This window comes from Malania oleifera, chromosome 2 (assembly GCF_029873635.1).
Source record: "Malania oleifera isolate guangnan ecotype guangnan chromosome 2, ASM2987363v1, whole genome shotgun sequence".
Classification (NCBI taxonomy): Eukaryota; Viridiplantae; Streptophyta; class Magnoliopsida; order Santalales; family Ximeniaceae; genus Malania; species Malania oleifera.
Window position 1 is genome coordinate 100,576,119 of NC_080418.1, and position 11,925 is coordinate 100,588,043.

At 38.1% G+C, this 11,925-nt stretch overlaps 1 protein-coding gene across 4 annotated transcripts in view; it reads right to left on the bottom strand.

The window, feature by feature from the left end:
- Positions 1-11,720, bottom strand: part of LOC131149593 (pentatricopeptide repeat-containing protein At5g65560-like) — a 29,726-nt gene extending 18,006 nt beyond the window's left edge. Inside the window, exons 1-3 of one of the 4 annotated variants that reach the window (XM_058100178.1) lie at positions 9,310-11,714; positions 8,454-9,223; positions 8,245-8,325 (exon numbers count right to left, since the gene is read on the bottom strand). In XM_058100178.1, coding sequence (XP_057956161.1) covers positions 9,206-9,223; positions 9,310-11,493 — 2,202 coding nt within the window. In that variant the 5' untranslated portion in view covers positions 11,494-11,714 and the 3' untranslated portion in view covers positions 8,245-8,325; positions 8,454-9,205. Of the gene's footprint in view, positions 1-8,244; positions 8,326-8,453 lie in introns of all 4 variants that reach the window. The other 3 variants (XM_058100177.1, XM_058100175.1, XM_058100176.1) reach the window with 3 other exon arrangements.
- Positions 11,721-11,925: the final 205 nt, after the last annotated feature.

The window sequence follows — 11,925 nt, forward strand, 5'->3', positions numbered from 1 at the left end:
CCATTCACAACGACTGATATAGTCATCGAGTGTAACACCCTTAAATCCATCTCCTCCATACCCCTTCAAACCCCTTCCTAGCCATCACATGGTCCAAAAATTCCAAAACAACAAATCATGGGCTTCTTCAAAATTCACATTAAATAAAACACCCCTCCCTCCCTTCCCCCCTCCTCACGTCCTGCACCACTTCTTCAACCAAACAGCATTTAAAATAAGTCTACCTCTGATGAAAACAGAATGTTCCAAAGTAACCGTACCCGCTAACACCTCTCTCAGCCTCTTGGACAAAACCTTAGCCAAAATTTTATAAAGGCTAGCAACCAAGCTAAAAAGCAAAACAAAAAAAACCAAAAAAAAACCTTAGATCTTAAGGCGGCACACTTATGAGGATAGGGGGAGGATCTTAACAATATACGGAACCAAGCTAATCAACCTAAAGCCTACTTTTCTTGGAATGCTCTTTCTTAGGAGCAAGAGAAATAAAGGTAGAATTAACACTCTTCCCCACCACCCCATTCCAAGGAAACTCAGTTAATTTTTTAAAAATTATTAGTTATAAAAATTAAAAAAAATAAATAAACAAAACAAACAACAAACAAACCCAAGCCTTAGTCCCACTAAGTGGGGTCAGCTATATGAATCCTTTTCCGCCAATTTATGCGATCATAGACCATTTCTTTTGATAGATTCAAAGATATTAAATCCTTACTCACTATCTCCTCCCAAGTTATTTTAGGTCTACCCCTACCCCTTCTACTGCCCCCCACAGTAACTAAGTCACTCTTCCTCACAGGTGCACTATAAGGCCTACGTTGCAAGTGTCCATACCATCTGAGTCGTCCTTCCCTTATCTTATCTTCTATAGGAGCTACACCTAACTTACCACGAATATGTTCATTCCTTAATTTATCTTTCAATGTTATACCACTCATCCATCTAAGCATCCTCATCTCGGCAACTTTTACTTTTTGGATATTATGTTTCTTCGTCGCCCAACATTCTGATCCATATAGCATAGCTGGTCTTATAGCTGTCCTATAAAACTTCCCTTTCAATTTTAAGGGTATTCTACGATCACATAGAACACTTGAAGAACTTCTCCATTTTACCCTGCTTTAACTCTATGCATTACATCATCTTCAATTTCTCCTTCAACTTGCATAATAGATCCAAGGTATCGAAATCTACAAGTGCTATTTATTTCTTCATCATCAAGTTTAACTTTGTCTCCAATATTCCTCCTATCATTACTAAAATTACATTTCATATATTCTGTTTTATTTCTACTTATCTTAAAGTCTCTAGATTCCAAAACTTCTCTTCATAATTCTAACTCAGCCTCTACTCCATCCCTAGTTTCGTCAATTAATACAATATCATCTACAAACAACATACACCATAGAACCTCTTTTTGAATACTCTTAGTCAATTGGTCCATCACTAAAGCAAAAAGATAAAGACTCAAAGCAGATCCTTGATGTACACCTATGGTAATTGGAAATTCTCTAGGTTCTCCATCTATAGTCTTTACACTAGTCATTACTCCTTCATACATATCCTTAATGACATCGGTATACCTACAACATACACCCTTTTTTACTAAAACCCACCATAGAACTTCCCTAGGTATCCTATCATATGCTTTCTCAAGGTCAATAAATATCATATGCAAGTCCCTCTTCTTTTCCCTAAACTTTTCCATTAATCTTCTTAAAAGATAAATAACGTCTGTGGTAGATCTCCCAGGCATAAAACCAAATTGATTTTTTGAGATCTTCGTTTCTAACCTTAATCTTTGTTCAACTACTCTTTCCCATAGTTTCATCGTATGACTCATAAGTTTAATTCCACGATAGTTATTACAATTTTGAATATCTCCTTTATTTTTGTATATAGGTATTAAAGTGCTTTTCCTCCATTCATCTGACATTTTCTTAGTTTTTATAATTGTATTAAATAAATTAGTTAACCATATAATTCCGTTATCACCCAAGCATTTCCAAACTTCAATTGGGATGTTATCTGGTCCCATAGCTTTCCCATTTTTCATCTTTTTTAGTGCAAACTTAACTTCGTTAACTCTAATTTTTCGAATAAATCTTATATTTTTAGTCTTTTCCTCATTTGACAATTCTAAATTTAAGCCTTCTATTTGGTTTTCGTTAAACAACTTACTAAAGTAACTTCGCCATCTTTCTTTAATATCTTCATCCTTAACCAAGACAATATCATCCTCACTTTTTATACATTTTACATTTCCTAAGTCCTTGTTCTTCCTTTCTCTAGTTTTAGCAAGTTTAAATATATCCTATTAAGCACACTCCTAAATAGGCACTAGGATAATGAAAGTTGGTTAATACTCAAACTGACCATCCATTATTAAGAAAAGATGAAAATTTTCTAAAAATGTCATCCTTTAAAAAATCCCAACAGTTCCCTTCTTCAAAAGCCTCTCTAGCTACTCCACTCAATCTATAATAGGCCACTAATCCAAACTCTCAATCATAGCCCTTACCTTATCCTCCTTTGAAAACAGGTACATATAAAACTCGTAATCATACCTACAATGCAATCAAAGATCCTTAATAACCAAACCAATTGTCCTCTAGGTCTTTTATAAAATTCCTTCTCATCCTATGACTCTCCAACCTATGAAAGAGTTTTGTATTACAATCCCCATCCATAACCCAATTCATCCAAGACTTCCTCCAACTCTCCTTTTCTCTCAAAAGAACTTGCTCAAACTCATTAGACAACCGAACTCTTCTACTAGCTACTTCTTCTAAGAGAGGCACCCTCTCCAGTAATATATCACACACCTAACTCTTGTAGAGTTCTTTTTCTTGACTACACCCCAAAGAAAAAGAAAAGAAAAACCTCCACATTCCCATATTTTGGGGTTTTCTTTCATAAACTTCAACCCCCTCATAAAACAAGAACCCTCCCAACCTTCCACATAACACTCACCCTACTAATCTCTAACCAACCTTCAAAAATAAAAATGTGTCAACCACATATTCTCAAGTCTAAATGGAGTTGGGCCCCACTTCACAAGGTTAATTACGTTCAAATATTAAAAGGAAATGATAAAATATTGCTCTAGGAAGAGCGCTTCTTTAGTTAAGCTGCAAATGCATAGCAAACAAATCAATCCAAGTAGCTAGTGGCCTATTTCCAGAAGCAAACAAGGTAAATCAAAAATTAGAAAGAAGAACACCCGTCAAATCACAATCCTTTATAAACAAATCAAAACATCCCAATTTCTCATTAGTGAATCTAAAAACATTAACATCTCTTCCTATACACCAATTAGGAAAACACAAACCATAAACTGCAGCTAACTCATCCCATAGAACACCTCACAACCAAGAACAATTCAGTTCATACATCGAGGTAAACCACCACTGCTCCCTAATCTTAGTATCTAAATTAACAGATGGTGAAAAGGATCCTATCAAAACATCCAAATTTCTAGTGTCCAAAATAATCAAAATGCCCCCAAGAAAACAGTAGATGCTAACCAAACCGAATCCTTAGAGCAAAAACCGTAACTACTTCTAACAAGAAAAGAGAGGTCTGCATGCCCAAGGATGAAGGTGGGCTGGGTGCAGTTGATCTTTCTGCTTGGAACAGAGCTCTACTTACTAGGGCACTGTGGAATATTCATAGTAAAAAGGATACACAATGGGCAAAGTGGGTTCGTCAGGTCTACCTGAAAGGAGGCAACATTTGGGAAGCTTTTCCTAAACATGAGGACTCTCCACTATTGAAGAAGATCTATGAGATCAAGAACTTGATTCTACAGGACAGAGGGGACCAGATGGCTGCAGACAAACTGCTGGGTTTATGGATGCAGGAAGATCAGGTTAACTCCTCTCAGATTTACAGATTTTGGCGTAACAAGGGCCGCAAGGTCACCTGGCATAAGGAGGTAGGAAGAGTGGTGCCACTCCTAAACATGCTTTTGTCCTCTGGCTGGGTATTGAAGGGAAACTGTTTACAAATGATAAACTGCAAGGGGATGGTGTTGACCATGACTGTGTGATGTGCAGATCTGAGATTGAGACTCTGGAGCATTTGTTTTTCAAGTGCAGATTCACTACAGAGGTCAGGAGAATGGTTTGAAAGTGGGTTGGTTTGAATAGACACATGTCAACCTTGAAAGCTGCTGTAAAATGGCTTTGCAAAGAGACAAAAGGAACTGGAATACAGGCAGTGGCTAAGAGAATTGCCTTGGCAGCCACTGTTTATTTCATTTGGCATTTCAGAAACAAGAAAAAGTTTGAAAACAAGATCATCAATCCTCAAGCCATGTTCAAAGTGATTCAAAAGCACACGTATAGAGAAGTTTATAACAGATTCTCCCTGTTCTCGATTGAGTGGGATCCGAGACATTTTGAGGCCTGATTTGTATAGAAAGCTGCTGTAAAATGGCTTTGCAAAGAGACAAAAGGAACTAGAATACAGGCAGCGGCTAAGAGAATTGCCTTGGCAGCCACTGTTTATTTCATTTGGCATTTCAAAAACAAGAAAAAGTTTGAAAGCAAGATCATCAATCCTCAAGCCATGTTCAAAGCGATTCAAAAGCACACGTATAGAGAAGTTTATAACAGATTCTCCCTGTTCTCGATAGAATGGGATCCGAGACATTTTGAGGCCTGATTTGCATTTACTGTCATTCACCAGAACGCTTAGTGTTTGAGTTTGGTTGACTGGGTTCCTTTTGGTCGCCCGATCTGATGTTCATTGTTTTACAGGGTCAGAATTTTGCTTGTTTTTGTCGATTGTAATTGTTTTACATGGTCTGATCTAGCTTGTTTAGCTTCTTTGGCCGTGGTGCCCCTGGGTATGCCCAGGCTTTTTTTGTATTTATTTATGTTGTGTTTGATTGGAGCTTTCGCTTCCCTTCTCCTGGGTATGCCTAGAGTTACTATACATATCCATTTTGATCAATATTATTTATAATTTACCGATCAAAAAAAAAAAAAAAACCATCCGTCACCTCTAACTTAGCTCTTGTAACATAACATCTAGGGACTTCTTACTTGCAATTTCTATAATCTTACAACGCATAACCATGTTCTGCAATTCCCTAACATTATTCCATTTCCAATTCAACTTCATCCTAGCAGCTAACTAACTCTACCTCTCTTCCCTCCCCCCCCCCCCCCTTCCCCACAAAAAATAATAATAATAATAAGGGCAGCCCGGTGCACAAAGCTCTTGCATATGCGTGGTCTGAGGAAGGGGTGGACCACGATGGGTCTATAATGCGCAGCCTTACCATGCATTGCAAGAGGCTATTTCCACGCCTCAAACTCATGAGTTCCAGGTCATACAGCAACAACTTTACCATTGCCTAATCTTCCCTTCCCACCTCCCAAAAATATAAATAAATAAATAATAGATAGTAGAAGCCATTTTTTGCAATATCTTTCCCTCTCTTCTCTTTCTGCACATAGGTCCTAGGAGTGACTCCAACATTCAAATCCTGACCTAAAGGATTAACTAATTTACACCCCATTTTATCTCGCATTTCCTGTGAGCCTCAGCTATTTTCATTCCCCAAGGGAATCTAAGGTCAATGTCATTCTTAAGGACCGTTGCCTAATCTTCCCTTCCCACCTCCCAAAAATATAAATAAATAAATAATAGATAGTAGAAGCCATTTTTTGCAATATCTTTCCCTCTCTTCTTTTTCTGCACATAGGTCCTAGGAGTGACTCCAACATTCAAATCCTGACCTAAAGGATTAACTAATTTACACCCCATTTTATCTCGCATTTCCTGTGAGCCTCGGCTATTTTCATCCCCCAAGGGAATCTAAGGTCAATGTCATTCTTAAGGACCTCTCCACTCTTTGGTGGAGCAAATATTCATCCATTTTATTTAAAACATCAACAAGCATAGCAGAAGGCCTTTGTCAGAGTTAATAATCTCATTTGTCAAGTACATGTGCAGAGTTAGGAGCACAACAATCAATCGACAGAGGTACCATAACACAGAGTAATTCGAAGAACTACCCAAAAGTATACCACCAGCTAAAGTTTCCTCAGCCACGAGATTTTCTAAATCTGTCGAGATCCCTAGTAAATTTTGTACTATGGTGTTTGGGTAGAAAAGAGCTACTGAGTACCTGCACCCAGTTGTCAAGCCCCTTGCTTTAGCATCACATTTCCATTATCAGCCAGAGATCTCCACAGTAAAATCATCCAAAAAGCTCTCTTTATCAGCAAAGACCTCTGAATCTGCCAAACCTGCAAAGGAGGCGTATGCAAGTATTTATTCTCATATTCATGAATCTCTTGACATATCAGATCATTCTCCTCCTCGTACATTGCTTCTGATTTCAACACCCTCCTGCTGAGTACGCAACACCTCCACTGGAATGCTTCTTCATGTCTGACTATGCCCTCAATCCAGCCTCCAAATCCATCCCTCTCTAGATATTAACTGGGGTCTCCTCCATGAGCACCATCACAACTCCTTCTGGATTAGTGGAATGTCAAAAACAAACCAGTGCCTTTCTCTAGGAGCACACTCGTCTTCATCTTGGCAATTGCTGACACTAAGGAAGCGATCAACCCTGCCTCAGTGATTGCTAGAACCTCTGCCAACTAACTCAATGGAGTCATGATTACATCCATCAATCCTGAATGAGTTGAGACCCAAGGAGAAACACGACCTCACTTCCATGGATTGTCTTCCTCTGTAAGACGTCAGGTGACTTCCAGCTCACCCAGAACAAGAGAAAGGATTGCGTATAGACCCTCCATCAACTAGTGTGTCTGAGCTTGCCGTTGGGTTGGGCTTGATCTTTTCCCCCTATGTGCAGCCAGCCCATCTACCAAAAGGAATGCCCCCAATCCACCAACCCCCAAAGTTGAATTTAATAAAATTAGTAAAAGATACATTTCCCAAAGAATAATAATCAATTCTCCTCTTCAAGAATGAAATTGGAAATTTTTTAGAGATTTTAACCCTTCCAATTTCAGGTTTGGGGAGATAACTCCAAAATTAAGTCTTTAGAAAATCAAATTACCTTTAAAATTATTAGAAATTGTAGTATTAGGAAGAAAAATAAATTTAAAATGGTTTTTAAATGCCTGAGTCAAATTTTAATGTACTGGTTTCTAACATTGGCAAAGTTTGTATACGGTCAACCATATACTAGCTTATTCTAACCTGATCCAAAAAATTTTCAGACATCTCAAAACCATAACATACATCAATTTATTTCAAGCCAAGAGCATAAAATTACATTCTAAATGAAGAACGTGTTTTCAGATGAATCAACTACTACATATAGTGTATTGACTAAATTGATTGTACCTTCCCTAGGCTGTTAGACCTATGAGTAGCAGCCTTCACATGTATGTTTTCTCTAAATATCACTAAGGATATGTTTACAAATTCAAAATAATTGTTATGTAAGCATTTTTAAACAAATTTAAAATTTAATATATAAGCATTTTATACAGATTTTTAACAAATGTGTTCCTCATCTTCCTTAGGCTGGCCCCTGCACCTAGGCCTCAGATACCCTACTACGCCTTTTAGGTTCTTGTGTGTTTATTAACTGACTCAAACTTCTACCTTAAATTCACAATCATTTGCAAATTTCATGAAAAAAAAAATCATATTATGCTGAATATTATATGAATTCCCCACCTTATCACTAGCCTTTTCCTAACATGAGTTACTTTTCCACTCCTGTACATGCTTCAATTTTTCTGCATCCTTCCTGATATATTAATACTAACCACTGACTTCCAAATTATTTTCAGCAATCAGTGATTCCTAAACCACATATATTTTTACTAAAAGCCAAAGCATGCTATCTGTTTGTTAACAGGCTAGGTTAAGAATATCAAGGGACCCATAATTTTGACTATAAAGCTCCTCAATTTACCTGCGTAACCTCACAATTTTCCTTACCAAAATCAAAAATAAAAACATATGTAACCAACGCAAAGTGAAAAAATCAAGCAATAAGGTAGATAAGGACATCATCCCAGGAATGATATAACCCCTAAAATTTAGATCATAGACGCTAGGAAGAAAATAGGAAGGTTCAGCTACATCAACTCCTTAAATAGTATTTCAATTTCTATGTTCTACCAGAATAAACAACAACTGCACATAACAGATTTTTTATCATCTAAAGTTTTAAGCACAAAACCAACCAAAAGTTTAACTTCAGTTGTTGCTTCATATACATAAGAGTCTTTCAATCCATACCTAAAAAGATCGTTTCCTTCCACTATTAAACCAAAAGTTTCTTTGCTTACTGATTTTTTGCTTCAGGAACAGTCAGTGTACCTTTTGACAGAATACCACAAAAGAGATAAGCTTCTTTTCAGTGGAAAATAAAAATTAAAAAGTAATAAAGAAATAAATTTAAAGATAATAAGAAGTAGAGATAAGATGTAAAAGCAACACCTGCTTACCATTTATTTGATGGAGTTTTGAGGTGCTTACAGCTGGAAAAATTCATTTGCACCTCAGGCTGGAAAATTGTTGTTTCAATCAGTACTCAATGATCTGTCTTTCTGGGTATAACACATCATTCTGTGTGCTATGATACAATAGACAAAACTTCAACTCATGAAACATCCATCAAAGCTCTCAATTTATCAGCCAATGGGTACATTTCAACATATTTTCCAACATTGGATAGCTCCCGGGCCAAGATAACATCGGTCTGGAAGGTGAGAGAACGATTTCTTCAACTCATGAAACATCCATCAAAGCTCTCAATTTATCAGCCAATGGGTACGTTTCAACATACTTTCCAACATTGGATAGCTCCCGGGCCAAGATAACATAGGTCTGGAAGGTGAGAGAACGATTCCTAGACTCCATAATGTGAAGAAGCTTCATGCATAGATCTAATTTCTCCTCCTTCAACAATCCATCTACCAGGACTGTCCAAACAATTTCATCAGCATTGTTTTGTTTTTCAAGCAGGAACTCAAACAAAGCTTGAGCTTCTTCCACATGATTAGTTTTGCTGAGAGCACAAATAAGTGCTCTATAAATAAATAAGCGAGGCTGGAAGCCTCTATTTACCACTGAGTTGAAAATTTCAAGAGCAGTATCTACCTTCAAATTCTTACAATAAGCAATTAATAGACAATAAGAGATCTCTTCATTAGGACACAAGCCTTTCTCTTCCATGATTTTAAGCAACCTATCTGCCTCATAAGTCCTGCCTTCTCTGCACAAACCAGATATTAGAGTGCTATAGGTGTCAAGAGTGGCTTCACAACCAGTATCAGACATTCTGACTAAGAGATTGCATACCATTTCAAAGCTGATGTCCTTTTCATCAGAACTGCAACTATAAGCCACATCATGTTGGACCACAACTTTTTCTTCAAGCACCTGATGCTCTCTTTCCAATCCTTTTACCAACACCCTGTAAGTTCTGTAGTTGGGCTTACAACCCACATCAATCATTCGCTGAAGAAGCGAAAATGCACTGTCTAGCCTACCCAGCATAACAAAACCATCAATTAGTGAGGTAAATGTCACCTCATCAGGAGCCAAACCTTTCTCCTCCATTTCCCCCAGTAATATTTCTGCTTCATCAGCTTTGCCTTCTTGGCATAAACCATAAATGAGAGAACTATAAGTAAACAAATTAGGCAGACAATCTTTTTTTCCCATTTCATGGAATATCTTGAATGCAAGATGAGTCCCACCATTCCTACAAAGCCCGTCAATCAAAGTCGTGTAGGTGATGACATTTGCCAGCAATCCTTGCTCCGCCATCTTATTACATAGTTTTTCAGCTTCAGAAAACCTATTTGCTTTGGAAAAACAATTAATAACGGCATTGTAAGCCTCAATACTTGGATGGCAACCATTTTTATCCATCCTTTCAAGTAATGACAATCCAATGTTTACCTTCCCCTCCTTACAATGACCATCAATCAAAGCAGTATAACTAACGGTATTAGGACTTAAACCCTGTTCGGACATTTCATGGAAAAGAGTAGAAGCAGAATCCAACTTTCCTGCCTTGCAAAACCCAGAAATAAGTTCAGCATAAGTCCATTCATCTGGTTTGGATCCATTATCCTTCATCAAAGCCAACAATCTCATAGCATTATTCAGATTTCCCAGTCTGAGATATCCATAAATGAGTGTGTTATAAGTTATAACAGTCGGACAGGGACCTACCCTCAGCATTTTATTGAAAAGAACCATGGCTTTCTCAATATCACCCATTAAGCACAATCCCCTTATGATTTCATTGTAGGTTTGAGTATTCGGAAAACTACCATGTTTTTCCATCCAATTGAAAATCATAAAAGCAGAGCTGAATCTTCTACGCAAACACAATTCATATATCAAGGCATTGTATGTTACTGTATTTGGAACCAAACCATCCCCCAACATTTTGTGGTATAAACCCATTGCAACCTCAAATTTATCTGATCGAGACAAGCCACTGATGAGAGCTGTATATGTCTGAACATTTGGACAACAACCCCTCTTCTTCATATTACCCAGGAGATCCATTGCCTCTTTCAGGCGGCCAATCCCGCATAGTGAAGCAATTGGGATGGTGTATGTGTATATTGTAGGTTCAATTCCTCTATCAATCATTTCGCTAAACATGTCCAAAGCCTCGTCCACCCTACCTTCATTGCAAAGACCATTAATAAGAGTAGAATATGTCACAGAATTTGGATCACAGCCCTGCCTCACCATCTGATCAAAAACCCCAAATGCCGCATCTAATTTCCTATTCCTACAATGCCCAAGAATCAATGACGTATATGTAAACACATCTGGATTCAAATCATACTGTAAAATACTACTTAAAACCATCTCAGCCTCTTGAACCATCCCCTTTTTACATAGTATATTAATTATAGTATTGAATGTCAGAAGACTGGGTTTAATGCCACTATTCAGCATCTGAGTATACGCAGTCCGAGCTGCCCCAAGCATCTCAAACTTACCTAATTGAATCAACAGCGTGTTAAATGTATACAAACTGAACTCGAGACCTTTCAAACGCACATCGTTCAAGTAGTTGACTGCCCGGGTAAGATCCCCCTCATTTCGACAAGCTTTTATCATCAGAATCCTGACATGATCTGCCGGTGCGAATTTTTTTTCATGAACGAGCCTATTTAACATCGAGACAAAACAATTGAAGTTGTGTTTGTAAAAAGGTTTCTTAGAAACCCAGTAAAAAAATTGCAAGGCCGAGTCCGTATCCTTGTGGACTTCAAGAATCTTCGCCACGTCTTGGGGCTTGAGCTGAGGGCTCAAATGGTTTAGTTCCGGGCTTCGTTGCCATTGATGCTTGTACAAGAGGTCACAGACCTTGAGGACCAAGTTTTGGGGCGAAGATTGAGGATAGAAAGACGCGTTAGATGCTGATGAAAATCTGAGAAAACGGCGACAACCCAGTAAAGAAGGGTGCTGTTGAAGGTGAATGAGAGACAAGTTTGTGAGGGGCTTTACCATTTCGAGCGATGAGAGATCATGAGTTGGAGAAGACGCTGTGGTTCACGGATAAGGAAAAAGGGAAACTTCAATGGCTGAGGCCAAGGGGCCTTGCCCTGGTGGGGAACGCGGCCATTGGAAGGCCACGGGCTCAGTTTAGAGAGCAGAAGAAACGTAGGGGAACGATCCAATGGCCTAACAGTCTAGCTGACGACCCCTTAAGAGCCGTTTCATTTGAGGTTTGAAACTCCGAGTCATGGTAGCAATTGCGTATTTGTGTTCCATGCTGCGTTCGCCCATTCCAGTCGAGCCCCAACTCGACCGTAAGTCGGTACTTGATACTATTAAATATCTCATAGCTGAATTTGATATTATAGTGTATCAAAATCTATAATAATAATAATAATTTTTAGCCTGGTTTTAGTTATATGAATTATCTTTTACTAGCTCATT